Source organism: Xenopus tropicalis, chromosome 4 (assembly GCF_000004195.4).
Source record: "Xenopus tropicalis strain Nigerian chromosome 4, UCB_Xtro_10.0, whole genome shotgun sequence".
NCBI lineage: Eukaryota > Metazoa > Chordata > Amphibia > Anura > Pipidae > Xenopus > Xenopus tropicalis.
Genome location: NC_030680.2, coordinates 42,803,076 through 42,826,528, shown reverse-complemented (window position 1 = coordinate 42,826,528; position 23,453 = coordinate 42,803,076). Strand labels below are relative to the sequence as shown.

Below are 23,453 nucleotides of genomic sequence, written 5' to 3'. Positions count from 1 at the left end.
TACCCTGTGCCACACCTTGTGTCTCAACCCTTTCTCCTTGTAGATTGTTAGCTCTTTTGGGCAGGGCCCTCTTCACCTCTTGTATCGGTTATTGATTGCTTTATATGTTACTCTGTATGTCCAATGTATGAAACCCACTTATTGTACAGCGCTGTGGAATATGTTGGCGCTTTATAAATAATTGTTAATAATAATAATAAAAGGGGCGAAACCTGCCTCGGACAGTAATGCCCCGCAGATTACCAGGGGTGGCAAAACTGCACTTTCTGCACTAGTGATGTGGCCCCTTCAACCTGTTCTGATGTTAAAAAATAAGTAGCAACAGCTAGACTACCTCAAGATGGCACGGAGTACCAAATTGCCCCACAATGCCTACTTTACACATTTGTTTAAATGTTGTTTAAGGCTTTAGACATCACATTCAGACTATTTTCTGGAGTATGGTATCAAAGTAAAAATACGCATGCATGTATTAGGGGCTAATATTGTAAAACAAATGTACTTGCTATAACAATATGATTTAATAAATAGTTAGTGGATAATAGTGCTGCATTAGGTGTGTAACATCTACTGTAATACTTATAAAAAAAAACAAGCTTTCTGGCAAGTTCATTACGTTAGCATGAAAACTTAGAGGACAAAGAGCTGTGTCCCTTAGCAAACTGTAAAACAGACACCATCAGAACTTAAAATAATTAACTCCTTAAGGTTTTCTGTTTTATTGAAGCACAACAATTTTGATTTTCTTCTGACAATAATGCAAAAAAGTAACTTATGAAGTCCTTATTTGCAAAAAAGGTAAGAGATGCATAGGCTAGTCGTTTAGCTGGCGTAATATGAAGACAGGTACATTGATATAAGACAATAAAACACATCTTGCATAATTGATAATTAGAGTAGATAAACTGACTTGTTCAGTTCTGCCACGAAAAGGCACTGGGCAACAAGAACCTTTGACCAGTTAGCATTCAGTGGTTGCATGTGTGTACCAGTTTTAATGTAATGCATTCATAAGCAACTAAAATTATGGCCCCATAATCAGTTTTCATATTTTTGGGTGATGGCTTTTCTTTTATGACTCTATGACGCAAGATAATGTTACATATTGGCTTGAATCTGCACTCTGGATACTTGGCGGGATTGTAATAAAAGTCATTAATGGAGAAAAAAATTGCACAAATGAGGAATAAAAATTTGCATTTTATTAGACTGTTACTGCATTGTGAATTTTAATTACGCATTGCACACTTTTAAGAGGTGCTTGAAGGTGAAGCTTAACTTTTTCATTAAGAACTTTTATTAAATACACTGTGCAAACTATAATATTTACAATCTTTCTTCCACTGTCTAAAGTGGTTGCTAAAAAGTTTCCAGGTGTGCAAAAGCTATATTAAATGCACGCAGAGGAATATCTGTTTATTAAAAGTCATACATTTTCGCATTGCAAATATTTTTTTGGTTACCCACTTTTATTACAGTCCCCCATTAAAGCCTTAAAAATGTATGTGACTCATTAACAAGACAGATGATGCAGAAGGTAAAAATGATCAATTTCATATATAAAGGGTGCCCTTTGAAAATACAGCAGTCCTATGAAAAATAACTAATATGCCTGGTGAACCTGGGGAGAGAACCAGATTAGTCCCCACTCCTACCAACTTTCACAGAAAGCAGAAGATCACATACTTTTTAATCTTTTTGGGTCCAATTTTACCTATACAGAAGTTGGAATTAGTGCTAACCTGCTACCCACATCCCACCTGTTATTCTTCAGTTTGCTGACTTGTGCTGTACCCATTTGCCCACTGATAGATTATCATGTTTATCCTATACATATTTTTCTTCAAAAATGCAATAAAGTTTTCTATGTTTCGTAAAGGTGCTTCCTTTTCTTTAGAATGTAGATGAATATGATTGGGCAGCTTTAGGAAAGAGAATCCTGTTCCGATGAGGTTTACACCCCAAAATATCAGCTCCTGCTACTATTTATAAATAGAAATGTTTGGAGAAGGAATGCTCAGTTTATTGATTAATTGACCTAGTGAATGAAAACGTTTTATAAATGGTATAAATGTATAATTTTTTTTTACATTTGTAACAAGCAGCTTTATTATGCTATACAAATACTCCTGCAAAAGCTTGAAATTTGCTGGGTTCCACCACTGTGCGGTACAATTGCTAATGTAAAGGTTCTTTAACATTGCCTTTAACATAGAAAGGTAGTGAAATTAATATGAATGTTAGGAGAAAGAATGGGACTGTTTAAGGTCAATAGTCAATTATAGTCAATTTATAGTAAATTCTTAATAAGACTGGGGCTGATCTACGATCTACATCATCTACGTACCTCGACCACCATGAATAAAAGCAGTACACACATTTTAATCACCCTTTAACATTATATATATATATATATATATATATATATATATATATATATATATATCTCTAAATGAGAAATGGCATTACCCACATGCAATTCTTACATGATGATGAAAAAGTAAACATTTTGTAGCCAGGTACATAGCATAGGTAATATATTTTTGCATATTTTACTCATTTTATTAATTGCTTAGACTTCCTTTGCTGTTTTATCAGTCCTCCTTTTTGTCAGATACACTAATTCTCTCTTCCTCGTTGCTGATGGGACATAATTTATTTGCAGCACTTTGAACCATTACATTATAGTCTTCTTTCTCTTCACATTCAAGCATATAAGCATAATACCTCTGGTGTTCCAGATAAGTTGTAAACAATTTGGCATATTCTGGATGGTTCAGGGAGAAATTCCTGAATTCCTCTACAACCAAACAGAAAAAAAAAGAAGCAATTAATATGGAGGGAAAACAAAAATAATGAATGATAACAAAATGATTTTTTTCTTGCAAAATTAAATAATCAGTATATCATTAAGTAATAACAGCTTCCTGAAAACAAAAAATAAAGATATAGCAGGCACACATTACATATGCTAAAAAATATTAAGTATATGGTTTTAAATATATTTCATTTAATTAGTATTAGTTTACATTTCTTATGTTTCTTTGAGTAGGTCAGAATGTCCCATTCTTAGCAACTTGGCAATTAGTCTTCATTATTTATTTTTTCTAGGGTAAGGGATTTAATCCTTTCATTACAAAAATTAATTCTAGTAAGAGGCTGGGCCAGAGAGGGTAGAGGAGTATCCTATCTATTTATTAGGGAACACTTTAAGGACTCAATTTTAAAGAAAAGGAAGCAATGATTCTAGCCTTAGACTAAATACTGTATACTTTCTGGCTGCTAGGGAATACTGTAATGGGAAAACATGTTTTTTTTTTTTTTAAATGCATCATAGAGCTTCTCCAGCAGAATCCTGCATTAAAATCCGTTTTTCAAAACGCAAATTGATTTTTTTTATATTTGATTTTGAAATTTCACATGGGGCTAGCCATATTCTGCATTTCCCAGGGTGCCACAGCCATGTGACCTGTGCTCTGATAAACTTCAGTCACAATTTATTGCTGAGCTGCAAGTTGGAGTGAAATCACTCCCCTCCCTTTCGTTTCCCAGCAGCTGATCAGCAGAACAATGGGAAGGCAGCAAGATAGCAGCTCCCAGTAGATATCAGAATAGCACTCAATAGTAAGAAATCCAAGTCTGGCTTGGGACTCCTCCAGTTACATGGGAGTAGGAGAAACAATAGGTTATCTGAAAGCAGTTCTAATGTGTAGTGCTGGCTCTTTTTGAAAGCTCAGACTCAGGCACAATTTACTGAGATGCCTACACACCAATATTATAACTAAAGAAAAAATAAATTTGTTGGTTTAAGAATAACATTTTAAAGGGTAGAGTGAATTATTTGCTATGTAAGTAGTGTAATTTAGAAATAAACATACACCATAAAAATCATGACAGAATCCCTTTAATTCTGTTTTATTTCCGATCTTTACAAAATCCACTTTGCAGGAAAGCTGATTAATACTTTTTAATATTATAGGGGTGTGGAGATAGATTGTGAATAGAAAAGTGAATTTTAAGCACTTCAGTAATGATTTACACTAAAAGACAGAACAGAAATGATTGTCATTTAAAATTATATTAAAATATAACCGTACTTCACCCCATGGGGAAAATGTCATAAACCGAAAATCATTCGCAATTTAATCTATGTGAGGCAGTTATTGTATTACATATACTAACTATTCATAGTGCAGGGGTGTTTTTTATGTCCTCCGATGCCGCCCCCCGGGCTTAACTTTACAGCCCCGAAGGGGGTCCAGGGGGGGCCGCATTGCTAGTGTAGAGAGTGCAATTGCGTTCTCTGCACTAGCAGAGCCAAATTTCGGCTTTAAAATTCGCAAATTTGGCTCTTAAAGTTAGCCTCCAGGAGCCTCAGGAGTTTCTCAACTCGCCTTATGATAGCAGCTCCCCTGGCATAGTGTATTCATTTGCAGCAAAAATGACAACTTTTTTAGGTAGAAGATTTATTACATACACTGTGCTAAGCAGCTTTCTAACTTCCAGTAGACATGAAGTACTTGGCTTACTTTTTAAGAAATGTAAAAAAATCTATCTTACCATAAGAGATTTTTCCTGAATTGTCAGCATCCATATCCCTGAAAAGTTTGGACACATCCAGATCAGGGACACCCAAGGAGGACTGTAATAAGGAACTGAACTCATCCTCTGTAATACTTCCATCTTCGTCCACATCAAATAGCTGACATCAAAAGTAATGAACATGTTGATTGCTATTCTGCAGCTTTTCGTTTAAAGGTGCAGTTGAAAACTAATTTATACAGTACAAAACAGTAATTTGACATTCATGTTTACGCTTATAATCTTTACTCACTTCTGTAAGCATTTATTGATACTAAGAATAAATGCATACTTTGTCCTTAGTGGCACAAATTTCTCCTCTTCCTGACTGAACAGCTTGTTGAATTAATCCAGAATGCAATCCTAGTGCAATCTTCACAAACTACCCTTTTTTATGGAACCTGTTTTTGAACAGCAAGTGTTCCATTCTTTTAATGTCAAGTCCATCTTTAAGTATATCTGTTATAAACAGTAGGTTAGATCATCTTCATTAATCTCTACGTTCTCTACCATGTTCCCCATACTCCACCAAAGCAACTTCCTACCTGTGGTATCCTTATGTTGTGTACCCTTACCTTAAATGCCATTTTAATTGTTTCCTCTGTGTTAGCGGGATTGCAAAGGATTGCCACACCGATGACATACTCTCTGAAGTCTATTGTTCCATCTTTGTTCTGTTAAGAACAATAGTTTATATGGGAAGTTGAACATTTAAAATGTATTTCAGCGTATGTGTGGTAATAGGAGGTAATAATAATTAAGTATTATTTATCAAATGGTGGACTTTTTTTTACCCATGTATAATCAGGCTTCTAAAAATCCCATAAAAATGAATTGAATGTGAGAAGGTGAGTTTTTATGTATTAAGTTCTAAACTCACATTTTGACAAATCTGCCCTTTAATTTTGTCTAAAGATCCTGTCTGGGACATCAAACTGTTTTTATACCACTGTAACCTCAAAAAAACATTGAAATACATTGTGAGTCCTATTTATAAAGCATCAAAAAAGTAAATGTGGTAGTGGAAGCTTGCAAATTATATTTTTAGAATATTGAAAAATAGTCAATACTTGTATTGTATTTGTATTTTGTATGCAAGTAAAATATTACATCCCTATACAAATGAATTCATAAATTCATGCTGCACAGCTGGTTACAAAAATTTTGCAGCCTGCATCTGTGTTGATTGCTGATTAGCAACTGAACCTTTACATTTTATCTGAAATCAATATGAAAACAGTAAAGTGACGATTTTCAGGTAGGAAAATAAATTCAAGCACATATACCATTGGGGCAAGTGACAAAAGAGGTGTTAAGAGGAATTTGGTGTATAAAATGTTCATTAACAAATCAATTGTCTAAATTAAAATTTTTAACAAAGTAAAGGTGCCCATACATTGCAAAATTTGCTTGTTTGGCAACCACCTAAAGGTTGGCTATATCGGCTACTTCGATTTTCACAAAATAGGGATTTTTTTTATAGTGGTTCTACGGATGTCAGTTTAACTCTAATAATACACAGAGGCACATAAATACAAGCTGTTACCGAGGGCAGGGCTGTCACACATTCTTAATGTGTTGGAGTTTGAACACTGACATTACAAATAAAAAAGCATACTTTCTTAACAGGTACATTGTACACCAGAGCAGAACAGACGCAAAACACAATTCGTAATTCACCTAATTTTTTTCTGGGGCACAGAGCATGGGGCATTTGCGGGTAGCTGGGTAATTAGATGGAATAATTGGGTGGACTGGGGCTGTAGCCTGTATATAACTTATTAAGTAGGGAATGTTGGGAGGTATGGAGAGAAGGAAGGTGATAAAAATAATACTGCACCAGAAACATCAGACAAAAGAAAGGAGATCAGTGTTGAAAAAAAAAATAAATCAAAAAGGTTTGCAGATGGCAGCTGTTTTGAAAATTCATTAAAGAGCAATGTACTAGTCTTTTGCATATCAGTCATTGACATGCAGCACAATGCTTCAGATTATACTGAATGATTGCTTTTTAACATTGTTTTGTCAACAAAGTTTACATATAGTTAATTACTGACTTTTCGGGTGACTAGTGATCATGATTGAGAAATAGTCACTGACATATGTGAAGAGCATTCTAATCAAATAAAGCAAATTCTGCAATGTGCAGTGATTAGTCATACATTAGTAGTTATATATACCCTGTCAAACAATGAAAACAGCTCTCTCAGAACATCAGATACTGGAAGCTTTAGATGATTGGCAAACTCCTCAATACCAATTCTTCCTCCTTTGCATGATCCTGCGATGGAAGCAAATACCTCCAGTTGTTTTTTGATGCTGTCCCACTTTAGGCTAAAATTTAACAAATTTTCAAATCAGTTATTAGAATTTTGACAACACTTATGATCAATAATATAATAATATTTAAAATGTAAAATTGTTATTCAAGAATATAAATTATAAACATAAAAATACTTCACGCTGCCAACATTGTATGCTTTGCTTTAGAAAGTTTTAAAGGAAACCTCAAATTTAAATTTTTGCCACTTTGTGTGTAAATATATATATAAAATTCTAAATTATTCTCACGCTTACAGAACAATAGGAAACATTTAGATGCAAATACTATAAATAGTGCCATAGGTGCCAAAGTACATCTCTAATAGGTATTATATGTACTAATATGTACTGTTTCTGACTTCAGATTAATATTAATATATGTATTAATTCATATATTAAATAATATATATATGAATTAATATATGTACTAATATGTATTATCTCTGATGTCCTGAGTAATGAAGACTACCGGAGACAAAGGTGGGTTAGTACATAATGTTGTAGACGTTACTCATTCAAAATTCTCAAAAGCACAACTTTTAACACACACTGGTGTGTTTTATAGTTACACCAGTGGTGCATGGGCATGCCTGAATACCCACTGCATCCCACTACATATAATGTGCCTGGGGTGCTAGTACCCACTGCCCACTAGTGATGTGTGGGTTGAGCTTGAGGTGGAAAACCTAACATATGGCCCCTGCAAGCCCTGGGAGCCTTTAAAACACTGAAAGAGTATTTTGCTTCCGCTCCGGTCCTCAGACATCCTGGCCCTCTTCATTGAAGTAGATACATCCAATATTGGATCGGGAGCAATTTTGTCTCAAAGACAAGTGTCTGATGGGAAGTTACATCCAACATTGGAGTTGCTTGAAGGTACACCACATCCCATTACTATCCTTACGGACCATAAAAATCTACAGTATATCCAGGATCTGAAAAGACTGGATCCTTGGCAGGCTGGATGGGCACTCTTCTTCTCCTGGTTTAATTTTGTTACTGTAAAGATAATGATCCTATTATTTCCTCTGGCAGAATTATTGCTTATCTGCTACCACAGTTTGCTTCTCAGATTCAATCTGCTCAGTACTCTCCACCTCCTGACATTCCTTTTGGCATGGCTTATGTTCCTTTTGAGCTTTCCTTTTGCTTGTTAGTTCCAAACAAGCAGATCATTCTGAAGTTAAAAAGACTTTGAAAAAGATGGCGCATTTCATTTCAATACACAAGCTATTTTTGTCTCCATGGATTCCCAGAGGTAATTGTTTCTGATAGAGGTTCCTAATTTATTTCTAAATTTTGGCACTCTCTGTGTAAAGCCCTTGGCATCTCTCTTTGTATTCTGCCTATCACCTTTAGTCCAATGGAGCTGTAGAACAAGTTAGTCAAGCTCTTGACTTTGCATGCCTCCACTGGGAGATCACCTTTTCTAATTGTCTATGGGCAACATCCCTAAACATTTTGATAGGACTTCCTTCTCTGTCCCAGCAGCCAATGATCATGTAACCCAAATGTCTGAAATTTGCAGCTCCACTAGTAGTGATGAGCAAATCTTTCCCATTTCGCTTAACCAAAAAAGTTAAAAAGATTTGCGAAACGGGGAAAACGTGTGTCAAAAAGAGAATTATTGCATGCGACAATACATTGGACATGCGACAATTCTTTTGATGAAAGGGCCAATTCTTTTGGGGTGAGAGACAATTTTTTGATGAGAGAAACCATTCTTTTTGGTGCGACAATACATTTGACGCGCAACAATTCTTTTTATGAAAGGGCAAATTCTTTTTGGAAAGAGACAATTCTTTTGGTTAGAGACAATTCTTTTTGATGAGAGGTAATTCTTTTCGATGTGAGAGACAATTCTTTTGATGAGAGGGCCAATTCTTTTTGGGGAGAGACAATTCTTTTGATGAGAGACAATTCTTTTTGACGCGAGACAATTCTTTTAATAAGAGGCAATTATTTTTGGCGTGACAATACATTTGACGCTTGTGACAATTCTTTTGACATGGGTGAAAAGTTTTGGATGCGCAACAATTTTTTTCACAGCAAATTTTGTTGCCCCTTTCACAAAATAATCTACCAATGGCGAAACACGGAAATTCGCCACAACTCCATGCCTGGCGAATTATTTTGCCCATCACTATCCACTAATTTGCAGAAGAGCTTTTTTTTTATAAAAATTTTGCCAGTAGGAAACAGAAATCCTCCCCACAGTATTCAGTTGGAGACAAAGTTTGGTTATCCACCAAGAACATCCATCTTAAAATTTCCTCTCCGAGGTTAGTCCAAAGTTTATTGGTCCCTTTCCAATCCTGAAGGTTATAAACCCAGTGGCCATCCGACTCCACTAATACATAATACTAATATTTACTAACATAATACTAATATAATAATATATATTAATATATATACTAATAATATACACTAATATATCATTGACACTGATTTCAGCATTTTTGCCATTGGAAAATTGTTTTGGGAAACTTCTGCAAAATTTTAACTCAAAAATTTGCAGTCACATCAAAATAGGCGCGGGTGTCACAAAAAGTCACATGCAGCAAAAAAGATGTACAGTACCCACGTTTCGCAAATTTTTACTGTTTAACAAATTTTGTGGCAAAGCAGAACATGACAGATTCACTCATCACTACTCTTCTTACCTAATGTTGATCTTTCTAACTGTATACCTGCTTCTGGGTACAATAAGTTGAGCACAAAATTGTTTTTATATCACAGCAGAACTGGTCCCTGCCAACATTTATAATATACATTACTATCAAAGCAATCTTAAAAAGAGGCGTAATATCACATATCATGATCATTAGAACACATTTCATCTTAAAACTGAAGCATAAAAAATTACTTCAACTTCTTGCTGATTTTTGTAAACTCCACAAGGCCAGTCTCCATTGGTAAAGTCAGCTCTCCAGCTGTCATCATGAGCCTACAGTCTTCATATGTATGATCAGTGACAGGTAGTCCCAGTGCTCTGCAGAACAGACCGTAGGTAAAAGTACATGGAATGACAATTAGTTATTACAATTAAATTACTGCAAGAGAAGCACAACAGTGGAAATTGAATGGGCATTAACTAATACCACATTTAATCAGCAATATGCACAATTCACAACTTTTGCTTCCATTTCTTAAGTAAAGCTGTAATTTCTAATAAAAAAAAAATGCTAAGCTTAAAATGTATCATGCGCATGTTATCATAAGAGCTGACAGAGACTACAAACCTATACAGAAATTGTAAGTGAAAAGCGGAGCACTGGATTGCTTCTTAGTAAAAACATATTTATTTCCATTATTAAAAACATAGCAAAACGTCCTCACCACACAGCTTAACGCGTTTCATGGCTACATGCCACTTCCTCAGAATTTCCTCAGAATGGAAATAAACATATGTTTTTACTAAGAAGCAATCCAGTGCTCCGCTTTACACTTACAATTTTTGTTGACACATTGGCCCTATCGGGGGCTGCCAGAAGAGTGGGAGCACGGCTGAGCTTCACAGTTTGCTATCCTGGTGAGTGCTTCCCTCTTGTCTTACAAACCTATACAGAAATTAGACTTTGTCATACTAGTACAGGTGTGGGACTTGTTATCCAAAATGCTTGGGACCTATGATTTTCCAGATAAGTGATCTTTCCAAAAAAAAAAAAAAAAAGATATTTTAACCAATAATTTTACCCAACAGGCGTGTTTTGCCTCCAATAAGGGGTAATTATTACTTAAGTCAGAATCCTAATAATGGGTTTTTAGATAACAGATACTATACCTGTATCACAGAGTAAGGCATTTAGGTTGTCGTAATCCCTATTGATTTTTACAAGCTCGGCTGTCAACTTTATGTTCATCAATATTGCTAAGTAGAATCTAATTTATTGCTAGGTTTTATAATAATTTTGTACACATAACAGGAAAATTAACTAAAAGCCTGCATCAAGCATTAATACCTTAATAAAAACATTTTGCACTAACTTATTGCATGAAGCTCTGAAACAATAAACATGATTCCTATCTGACATCAAATAAAAAACATTATTATAAACCTAATATAAGGAAAATATACCCCCTTTTTTACGTGAGCTCATTTCGTTGGGCTTAAATACTATCCAAACTAACAAAATAAATATAAATGCACTTTATGTCCCCCTGCTTTCCAGAGAGTCTGTGCACCACTTATGAAAAGCAAAAGAACTTCAAGTTCAAGAAACCATCAGTTCACAATGGATGAGTTGCATTACACTGTGAGCCCAATAGGAGCGGAGCACTAGTTACTGCAAGCACAGAGACAGACTATGGTTTTCTTTTAATCTGTGCAATTAGCTATGTACATTCATTTTAGCTTCCAAGTTTTAAAAGAAAAATCCAGAGAACATTTCACTGTAATAATTTTAGTCAAAAATTCATCTACCGTCACAATTTAGTTAACTATTTCAATGCCCTGAACATACATAATGGAGAAGTAACTATTAAAACATAATACAAAATATCTAAGCACCAGACTTATATATTTTTCACTTTAATATGTCATGCAACATTTCAATTATCATGTAGTACACTCAACATACTACTTACCACAAGTAAAAATATATACTAAATCCACAGTGTTGCAATTAATTAGTCATATTATACTCTTAAAAGTAATATGTTGCAAAGCTTAACATCTATAGCTTTTTAATCTATATAATAGGCACAACTAAAAATATATACTAAATCCACAGTTTTGCAATTAATTTGCCATATTATACTCTTTACCCTTGGAGTGGCTCGTAAAAGCCACATTGCAAAGTCCCACACCTATAGCTCCTTAAATTATTTACCAAAACCTGGACTTTTTTGGATTGTTTAACGTGGTAAATATTTACATATTATGTCACATATCTCTCCTAACTGGCAGGAATATGTTATGAATAATAAACTCATTATCTTCCCCCGATCTCTTTCAGAGAACAATGATTATTCATGTTCTTTGAGGCAATATTAATAGACAAGGGATCTTTTTACTCCGTAACGGTCTTTCCCGTTTTGCCTCCTTTCTAACTTATTCTATCTTTTCCTGCCATCTCAATTTTTTTTGCTTCTTACATACACCCTTCTGCTTCTCATTGTACCTTCTTTCTTAAAAAATATTTTTGCCACGCCCCTTTCTACACATAATCTTCTATTGTAATGTATTTTATTGTATTGACCACAGTTTGTTTATATAACATAGCCCTGTATAAAGCATCTACTTCTTGATTTTTTCTACTCACTGTTAGACATGCACTAGACAAGTAGGTATGTAAACCAAAATCAGATTTACACACACCAGCAAAAAACATATTCATCCTACCCCCTTTCAGTACAGAGTTCACTTTTGCTTTTCCTAGTCTTTCTATGTGCCACCAACTACTTTAATTCAATTCTAACACGTAGTAAATGATTAGATTATATCAATTGTTCATTACATGTTTGCAGTTGCAATCAGTTCTACAGTAAAGAAATACAATCACTAGTCTCCTCTAATAATGTCTGTCTTGATCAGTTAATATTTTCATTAGTCTTAATAAGCATTTAAAATGGATAGCATTCCATTTCAATAAAATGCCATTATCACAGAAAAGGCAAATTTATGATTATGCGCTCCATCCCCTGGGGTATCATATTCATTGCATTATGTTTCTCTAGAGAGGATTTCCCCCAAATAAAAAAGCTTTAAAAATGAAAGATACAAGCTAACTTACTAATTGCACTGAGCCCTCAAACTATAAGTTCCTACCTGTAATCAATTTCACTAATAAAACTAATATTCCAAGGGTGGAGAAAAGATGATAAAAAGGCTAAGTATGCAGCAGTTTGTACGGTCCAGGTAAAACTGGTGTACCTGAATACTCTGCCCCTTTTTTATCTTGCAAAAATCTGTTAATGCAGCCTCCCAATATTCTATGCATAAGTATACATCTTTATTGTACACTTTTTAGTTTCTTTATGATATCACATTGGTATAAAATTTTGCATATTTGTAACTTTGTATTCCCTATATTTATTGTATCACTCTTGGAATTACTGATTGCTTTTTCTTTAATATCTTTGGTGATTTAATGGTTCAAAATAGGGCAGAGAGTCTGCCCTTTCATTGATTCTTATGACTGCCCAAAACTGGAAATTAAATTTTTTGATCATTTTTAAAGTGGCATGAGGCAAAAAACATGACCATCAGAATCATTTTTTTTTTATTTAAATGCCTGCAATGTTACTATATACCAGGACTGAAAGGACCACTGCCGCACACTTGGAAAAATGATAAAGTACTCTATTATGTATTTATAAAACACCAACATATTAATGCCATACATTTATCCTTTAAGTGCCACAGAACATAGAATCTATGTTGTGTGGATAAAAGTTCCTATGTGACACAGATCGTGGGTCTGGGAGCAGAGGAGTGGCTTTTAAAGCTGCTTCTTCACTCCTCGCTCATTCCGTGAGGTTTTTTTGCCTGAAAAAATGGTTTTATTGAAACTGAGAATAGCAATTTGCTAACTGCACTATGCAATATTTTTGTATGTTATTTTAGTGATTATATTACATTTTTGGTAATTTTGGGGTACTGACTACTAAATTAAGGTACTGACTAGCTGGCTCTGTTCTGCTCTTCTATTAGAATTTTTGCTTTTATGTCTCTGTAGTTGTTCCTGGGGGATGGTTCGAGTTTAGCTATGTTTTAGTTGAAAAACAGTTGTGCAGTAATGCTCCACTTCTTTTCATGTTTCAGTACCTTGTAACTGGCGCATGCTGACAGGATTTTATATACACACTGTCAAAAGTCTCACTATTACAAGTGGATTCCATATTAAAATGTATCTGTACCTTGCACTACTGAATTATTTTAATGGAAGCCTTTGACTAGTCTGTTCATTAAACTTCATTAAAATGAATTTCAAGCTACACAAAGGCTCTAACCCAGCAAAGACCAAGTCATAACATCTAGGGGAAGATTTACTAAAACTCCATAATTTCAAATTCCACTAAACTCATTTTCCGAATGTCTAATGTTTACTAAAAAAAAGTTGCAAGGAACATCATTGTGTCTAGAGAGTTTATCTGTTATCCGCTATGTAATCTTTTTCTTTTGAATGGCTGCCCCCATGGCTACCCAGCAGGGTATTAATATAAACTATAGTTGTCTTTCTGAATCAAACATACAACTTTACCAGTGCAGGGCAGCTGTACACTATATAACCACAATCACTATCTCATTTAGAATAAATAGATCACTTTTCTCACTTTTACCAATTCATAATAACTCTTATAGTTTCACAGTTAATTCATTTTTTAAAGAGGTACATCATATATTTACTGCTCATTTACAATCAATTTAAATTAATTTTATTATTTTATTTGATATAATTTTTTTTACACTTTCCTTCCTTCTTCTAACTCTAGACTGATGTTTACTGTGCCAAGACAAAGGTTTCCAACCAATAACTTAAGGGGTGCCTGGCCCTGCTGTACTAACTCTGGGGCCAGGCCCTTCCTGCTGGCAGTGAACTGCAGAATCAAGTAAAGAGGGTAGAGTTATAGTGGCTGCACCTTCTTTCTTCTTAGAACGCTTTTCAGACTACTTGTTCTCTCTTGAAGTTTAAGTTCTGTTAGAGCCACATGGTGATTGGTCAGGCTGAAGGATGAAGGTTTGAACTTCCCTTCCACCCTATCCAATCCCAGCACGGCTTTACCAAGACTAAAACATAATAAGAAAATGTCTAAAAAGCTGTGTAAGGGGAAAGAAGATGCAGGCACTACAGCTCTACTGTCTCTAATCAAGTCTCTGAGGTATGACGCTATTTATGGATGCCCATGTTGTCGAGATCATGTAGTAGTAGTCCTTTTTACAACTGGAAGATATTTCTTTGCTTCGTGGTTTTAAAGATTTTTAGGGTTTTTTGTGCAACAATATGGAAAAGTTGCGTTTTTTTGTGATTTTCCCCTTTCTACCGATTCTTTTTTTTGTTTGTACCTTTTCATTTCAGGTTTTTTGATAAATAATTGCCATTCATGAAAAAAATGTATAAATGAATAAAAAAAAAAAAATACAATATAGGATTATATACTGTTATCAGGACCCCACTTACCATCTGTTTCAACACAAAGGGGAAGTATTATGAATGTTTTTTTTCATGATTTGAGTGTTTTTGCACTAATAAAAAATTTATGAATAAATAAGCATTCAATATTCACATTTATTCAATTTCAAAAAACAAACTCAAATTCATAAACTCAAAAACTGATAAATAAGCCTAAAATGATATAGCTCAGGTTTAATTTTTAAACCTTTTTTTTTTAATAAACCTTTTTAAATCTTTTGATTTTCAGTTTCTACTGCCTCAGGGATTATGAACATTGCCTCCAATTGAACTGAACTGAACGTTCAGCTAAAATGTTGACCAAATTCTAACCTAGGTAGGAAGAAACATTAATAAGATCATATAACAACCTATGGGATTTATAGGGTTGGGTTGTTATTAGTTTGCCCTGTGAATAGGTAGATACAGTATGTTGGCACTTCTTTTTCACTAAGGTATTATTCAGCATATCGGATCTAACATATAATGTATTAATATGTGCCTTTTTGCTTATATGTTCATACATCAGTTGCTTTATTAACTGTATCAAGATGCTTGTAGCAACATCAAAGGAGCCACTGGAGCACCCAACATCTTGATGATGTTGCTACTGCATATAAATCAGAATGGTACTTGCTAGTGCATTGTACTTTTAACTTATCACAAACTTGTTGATCCAGAAAAAGACTATGAATTGCTTCTAGCCAAACCAAATAAAATTATTTTAAATTGTGACAAAAAAGCTAGCGCTTATTAAACTCAAATTAAACCCAAAAGGTCAAATCGCACCCAGATTTTCAGATGACCTGGGTGTTTAAACCCCAGGTCAGTCACTCACTTCACAGCAACCAGCAATGTTGAACAGTCCAACGAAATTCAAAAACAACTCACCATTGTTGATCGGTAGTGATGAGCAAATTTTTTTGGCAGGCACGGATTCTCAGCAAATTTTCGCATTTCTCCATTGCCAAATTGTTTTGTGAAACTCCCACTAAATTTCACCGCGAAAATTTGGGGGCACATCAAAAATAGGAAAAAGGGCTTGGTCACATTTAAAAGGCATGGTCGCCTCAAGAAAGGAAGATTTCTTTGCCAAAGCGAAACGGGACAGATTTGCTCATAGCTATTGATTGGTGGTCCAGGTGCTAGAAGCACCGAACCCATAGCCTGAGGGTGAAATCAATCACAAATAAAAAAGTGGCTTTAATCACACAATGGAACGCCATCAGATTCCACTAAAACTTGTCTTTATTTTTTCTTAAAAAACTATTACACCTGATGCGTTTCATGCACATGCGCACTTAATCATAGGAATAAATAGGGCTCTGTTTATGCCAATGATTAAGTGCGCATGTGAACAAAACGTATAAGGTGCGATCGTTTTTAATGGATAAATAAAGCAGAGTTTTAATGTACATCTGATGGCGTTCCAATGTGTGATTGAAGCCGCTTTTTTGTTTATGAATTGTTTCTAGGTTGCTTGCTAAACAATGTATGTACTGACAGGAGTGTAATCTTTCCAGTACATAGATCAGATTATTTAAATATCCCTGTATAGTTGAAAAAGGAAATCTACTTGCTGTTATTTACTGAAATAACGTACTGTGCCATTGTGTGCCGGACATTGTGTGCGTAAAGAAAAGGATCTTTCTTTTCCTCTTCAGAAGGAACATATACTGGAAGGAACTAGAAGGAAAACAAAAATCTAATCAGATATAGTTAGACATATTAGCATAATAATTGAAGTTTTAAAAATACACACCCATCAAATTCAATCATTTTGTCAAAATAAAATCTGCTAATTGATTGAGATAAAGGCAAAAATACCCAAAGGTGAAAATAGGACATTAAAATATTCAATTACTAAAAGAAAAGAAAATGGCAAATTAACCGTGAATGCATTCAAAGTGCCCAATGAAAAGTTGTGTTGTGTAAATGTTTTGTTTTTCATTTATTCACAGGCAATATTTTTTTTTTTAAATAAAAAGGATTAGTTACTTAAACATTTTTTACCTTCCTTCAGTACTTTTTCCACAAGTTTTTTTTTAAAGTTTAGTTAATTGAAAAAGTTGCTAACTATTGTTCTTGCCAGGTTAGTGCTGGGCGGTATGACCAAAAATTTATATCACGGTATTTTTCAAAATTATATCGGTATCACGGTATTTGACGGTATTTTTTTTTCCCCATGCATGATTAGGTGACCACCCCAAACACCCCCCCGCCACCCCAAACACCCCCCCATCCGCACCCCCCCCACCCCCCCCGCCACCCCCCCATCCGCACCCCCCCGCCACCCCCCCATCCGCACCCCCCCGCCACCCCAAACACCCCCCATCCGCACGCACCCCCCCCACCCCAAACACCCCCCCATCCCCTTCACATAAATATAACCTCCCACCCCAAACACCCCCCATCCCCTTCACATAAATATAACCCCCACCCCAAACACCCCCCCATCCCCTTCACATAAATATAACCCCCCACCCCAAACACCCCCCCATCCCCTTCACATAAATATAACCCCCCACCCCAAACACCCCCCCATCCCCTTCACATAAATATAACCCCCAACCAAACACCCCCCATCCCCTTCACATAAATATAACCCCCCACCCCAAACACCCCCCCATCCCCTTCACATAAATATAACCCCCCACCCCAAACACCCCCCATCCCCTTCACATAAATATAACCCCCCACCCCAAACACCCCCCCATCCCCTTCACATAAATATAACCCCCCACCCCAAACACCCCCCATCCCCTTCACATAAAATATAATTACTGGCCAGGCAGCCTCAGGCACCCCCGACAGCTCACATTGGTATCCGACTCTGAATGATGCGTCCTAGCGATGGCGCTGACGTCACGTGCGTGCTGACGTTGCGTGCGTGCTGACGTCGCGTGCGCGCTGACGTCACGCGCGCACCCGGAAGTATTTGGAAAAATTGCCAGGAAGCGCGCACACCGGGGGGTATGTAAAAAATTGATATTGTTTTTTTAAAAAAAAACGGTGTTCGGTTTTTACCGGTATACCGCCCAGCACTATGCCAGGTGAAAGTCCAAATGGACAAATGTACCTCAATAAGTTGCTGACAGCACAGCTAGTGTGGGAGCTGCTAAGCGAGTACTGGATTTTGATCTAAGTGTTTTATGTGGATTAAGTGTTTAGCAGGTGTTAAAAAACCAAAAGGCGTTTAGGAGTTATATGAGGAATTGCACTCGAGAGACTAAGTACCCAGTGTCAATATGAGTTCCAGTGGGAACACTGGCGTAACTCAGTGTGTATCTTGTATGTTAACCCGGAGCAGCAAATTAATGCAGCACTCCCCTGTTAGAGATGTAGATGGGTTTTCCTCTTAGAATCTGAATTGCAGACTCTAAGGGGGAAACTGGCAGCACTGAAGGCAGCTGCAAACATGGGGGAGGATAGTGGATACCAATAAGGGAGACAAGTTTGTGACAGTCAAAATGGGTCCACAGCTTGTTCAAACCAACATATTTGCCATTTTGGGTGAAGATGCTGGGAAGGACAGCTCTGAACTGGCATGTATGGAGCAGGCTGACTCTCAGCGCACCTTTGGGGGGGGGGGGCAGCCCCTCTAATACACATAGGAACCAATGAAAAAATTAGAGGGGGGGAGTTCTCAAGAACGATTTAAAAAAACTAAGCGAAAAGTTGATGGCAAGGTAATTTTCTCAGCGATATTACCTGTGTCTCGAGCAACATTAAGAAGGCAGCAGGAGTTTAGGGAGATTAATGCGTGGCTGAGAGATTGGTGCAGGGAGGAGGGCTTTGGGCTTCTGGAGAACTGTCTTGATTTTTCAATTAGCTACAGGCTCTTTACCAGGGATGGGCTGCACCTCAATGATAATAGTGCAGCTGCTTTGGGGGAGAAAATGGCTAGAGGGTTGGAGAAGATTTTAAACTAGGCATGGGGAGGGTGCAGTGAATAATTTTGTGGAAGACTGGTTAGATGAGGTAGTGGCATAGTAAGGGAATATGGGGGAGGAGACATGCTTGGGGGTACTTATAATGGCACTATAAGCTGTATATGCAAAATTATCACGCTGGTGCCAGTATTAAATGTATGTTTACAAATGCAAGAATTTTGATTGGTAAAATGGAAGAGTGACCCCCCATTTGAAAGCTGGAAAAAGGCGGAAGAGGAAGGTACATTTCAAAGACTGTAAAAATGAAGACCAGTTGAAAAGTATACTTTAAAGGGGTGGTTCACCTTCAGGATAACTTTTAGTATTTAATAATAATAGTATGTTACACAATGGCCTATTCTTAGCAATTTTTTAAATGGTCTTGATTTTTTAATGATTTCCCTTCCTCTTCTGACTCTTTGCAGCTTTCAAATGGGGGTATGTTGATACTACCCCCTCTGCTGTCCTCCGAGTCCTGTGCAATCGTCATGGTGTGGGTGGGCCCAGCAAGGTGTAAACTGGTGATGCAGCCAAGCAGAGCAAAAGGTAGTAATATCCTGGCACACTCCTAGCTGCAAAATAAGTGTCAGGCAGCATGAGCGAAAGCACAATAAGCAGTTAATGCTGACAAAATAACACATTAGCTAAAATTCTTTTGAGCTCCCTATCCTCCCATAACCCCCTTGCTGCTGTGTGGTCTACTGCTTCTGTAATTATGTCACTGGTCAGACGCTTCATGAGAGGAGAGTTTCCGCTGGGCAATGCAGTGCCCTGTGTGTTACCACCCATTTTCTTGTTTGATTATTCTGTTCTATAAGATGTGTGTGTTTTTAAGGGATATTTTTATGACTTAAGTACCCTGTTTTTATCAGTTCATATCTTGGATTTAGGAATTTCAGCCTTGTTGAAATTTCAAATTTACAAAAAGCATGTATGTGAAATGTTCAATAGCTCTTTTTTCTCTTACAGTCTCTTTAAAAATCCACCTGGTTAGGGACTATGTAAGTCTGTGGGTGTCCTCTCTGAAATCCCATCATTGGCATGAGAGCCATATATTTTGGTCGCCCAATGAGTTGGCGTGAAAAATTATAACAATCTACTTATTGACTGATCTGTGGGCACAGAAATCACACATGCAGTAAAGCACAGTGTTGGACTGGCCTGTATATTTTCCTGGTGGGCACTAAACTGAGTGGGCCCTTTGCCCTTTCTGGAGTACAGAGTTAATACTCTTTACTATGTTTACCAGGATTTGCTTGTGTTTAATTTATTCCCAGTAGAGAAAAAAAGAGAGTATCAGTTTAGGAGTCTGTAATAGGGTCAGGGAAATGACTGAGGCCAAATGTAATCTATATAATAGCTCAGATATAATCTGGGCTATAAACATCAAGGAGAAAAAGAGATTCTGCCTGCACAGTCTGTCTGTGGTATCCTTTGCAGTCTGTCTGTATCCACTGCATTGCTGTGTGCTTACACAGCAAATATGCATGAAAAAGTACAAATGAGATAACACAGCTGTCCATTTAAGCAGGCACCCCAAGTCTTGTTCTTGTTGGTGGATATTGGCTGTGTGTTCCGGCACCCAAGCAGATTCAATACTTTCCGCAGGCACAACAAGAAGATTTTTTTAAGCTTAGGGGTGTATTATGCTTATGTGCAGCAGCACAGATAAGAGATCAGAGGCAGATACGGACTGGAGAAATAGCCAATGAGTTAATCTCTTCAACCTGTTACTGCCAGCAGTATATGTCAACTAAGGAAGTAAAGGAGCAATGGTAACCATGGTAACCCAGCATAGGGTCAGTGATGAAGTAAAGGTTCAGCAAAGGGATGATTCTGGGGTGAATATCTCTTCAACTGTTAACCATTTATATGACAAATGTTTTCTTAGCATAAACTATTAGATTTTTTAATGTTTAACAAAGGTGAACAACCCCTTTACCAGTTTATTCATTATTATTATTATTTCATTATTTTTATAAGTTGATTTGCAATATTTTTCAGCAGCATTAAATCAAAAAAGGCTTTATTTAATTAAAGATTAAAGGTTGTTTTACTTTACAGAGTTTCTTCCTCTCCCATGAGAAACTAAGTTCTCCTTTAACCTGCTTGGATTAACTTTGGTACCCTTTAGTCAGTTCTGGGTCAGATAGTGTTGAATGGGGTGGGCCGTGTTTGAAAGGGGCAGGCAGACAGGCAACTGATAGATGCAAATCTATAAATTATCAAATACTGTGAAGCAGCTGTTTTCTTCACCCCTACCCACACTTCATTACCTTAGAAAGCCATGGACTGCATGCAGTTTTCTTGTCCCTGGCCAGCTGTGCTATGGAGGGGAACTGATGTTTGAGGCAGAAGCGATGAATGTTGTCGGGCCACAGTATTATGACTCTAGTATTGGCATTAGAATTGACTTTGCATGCACAACCAGTATTGGTGAGTCTTGTTGTGGCAGCGCTTTTACTTAGGCAGAGTTCCAAGTCCACAGCAGTAAACAACACTCCAACACTCATTTTTATATGGTACCTGATTAAAGAATAGGTCATTGACTCTCTGCTGTACTACAAAAAGCCAACTGAGCTCTGCATAACATCACCATTGTTTTAAGTCCCCTTTAACTGGTTATCTCCCAAGTACACCCCAATAGCAGATGAGGACTAACATAGGAACATAATTTACAGGGGTCAGAACTCCTGAAACAGGGCCTGTCTCTGCGAAATGGGGAAAGATAGAAACCATTTTATACAGTAAACCTACAGATTACATTAAAAAAAAAACAAAACAATGAAAACTATGTGGTTTGTACTTAAATAGACTAACTAAAGGATTGTGTACAGATGGTGATTGTCAATGGTACATTCTCATTCCAACCATATAGATACTTTTAGAAAATTAACTGACAATCTGGGCAGCAGATGAATTTTATTGTGGATAGTGATATTGTTGTGTAGGGACCCATAGGGCTAATCTGCCCCTATGACTTTAAACCCTTCCACTTCCTTATTTCTACTGTTACTGGGCAAAGACCCATGTATCTAGTTTAGCCTTTGCACTTATACCTTATTGGTTTATTTGGTTGACCACACCTCTTGCAATCCAATATAGTGTTTAGCAAGAAGGTGTGGCTTCCTCTTTGGCTGCCTCTGTGTCTCAGGTGAAGGTCCAGTGAGCCTGGCATCAGAATAGGCCCCAATAATGCCTTAGTGCCCTAGAGTACTCTTCATCTACTCTAGAGATGTTGGGGACAGGGACAATAAATCTGTCTATAGTTCAACTGCAAGAACCTTCTGGCATCCATCTTTGCTAATCTGAACTGCACACAGCTACAGTGAGTTGTAGTTTCACTACATCCCTAAAAAAATCAATGAGATAAATCTGATTGGCTGTTGGTGGCTTCACCCACTTTTTTTTTTTTAATCCTTGAATTATTGTCACCCAGTGACTAACTTTGCAGAGTTTGAAGGACCTTTCGATAAACAGTATGAGAATGGCAGCATTTTAAATTTAAACCAACAAAATTCAATGGGTGAAATCTGATTGGTGGCTATACCCACCTTTTCAAACCTAAAACTGCAGTCCCCTAGTGAACAACTGTGAAGAGTTTGTACTGTGTAAAGTGTTAAAGAGTTTAAACTGTGCAAAATTTGGGGACCCTGATATTAATCCTGTGAGAATGGCAGATGGAGTTAAAATTTCCCCACTTAAATTAATAAAAGAAATGTGATTGGCTGTTGGTGGCTCCACCCACTATTTCTAATCCTGCATTTGTAGTCACCCAGTGACTGACTGTACAAAATTTGTGAACCCTCGCATAAATAGTGTGAGAATGGGAGTGTTTTAAATGTAAAACAATGGAATTCGATGGATAAAATCTGATTGGCTGTTGGTGGCTCAGACTACTTTTACTAACCTTTTAATCATGGTAAAAATAATTTTGGGACTGAAAAAGAATTTTTATGACTTTTTATGACAAAATTATTTTGTGCTAATTCAAAGACCTTTTCTTATAGCAGAATTATATTGTGCTTTCTCTGATGTCAAAATTATTTTAAGCTCACAAAATACCTTTTCACAAAGTACATTTGTACGGAGTGTGTTAGTTTGCTGGTCATCAGTACCCAAGATGTAGCACCAGAACTCCTAACGTAGATAGAATATTTAATTGATGGAATACAATATAATATTGTGCTCTCTGTTATAGGTAATTTATATATTTATTTTAATTGTACCTCAGTTATGAGTTCTTAAAGAGTTAAAAAATCACTCACCTCCACAGTTACATTTGTGCAGATTTGACACAAAGTCAATAATAGAAGCTTTTCACTGAGAACAAAATGAAAAAATACATTAATAAATAGTACCGTTGAAATTAATTCGTTTCATAATTATCAACAATTTCACTCTATTTTAATAAAAAGAGCTGTGGAAGAAGAATATTCAGCAAAACCCAACCTTTCACTGTACAACTCTATATTGGCACTCATTTGGTATATCCCTCCCTCCA

General features: G+C 36.4%; 1 protein-coding gene across 4 annotated transcripts in view; it reads right to left on the bottom strand.

Annotated features, from left to right (window-relative positions):
* Positions 1–695: 695 nt before the first annotated feature.
* lpcat2 (lysophosphatidylcholine acyltransferase 2) overlaps positions 696–23,453 on the bottom strand; it is an 80,286-nt gene continuing 57,528 nt past the window's right edge. For 2 of the 4 annotated variants that reach the window (XM_012960473.3, XM_012960470.3), the window contains exons 9-15: positions 23,218–23,272; positions 16,621–16,703; positions 9,770–9,895; positions 6,762–6,915; positions 5,157–5,255; positions 4,561–4,702; positions 696–2,800 (exon numbers count right to left, since the gene is read on the bottom strand). In XM_012960473.3, coding sequence (XP_012815927.2) covers positions 2,595–2,800; positions 4,561–4,702; positions 5,157–5,255; positions 6,762–6,915; positions 9,770–9,895; positions 16,621–16,703; positions 23,218–23,272 — 865 coding nt within the window. In that variant the 3' untranslated portion in view covers positions 696–2,594. 4 annotated transcript variants of the gene reach the window in all.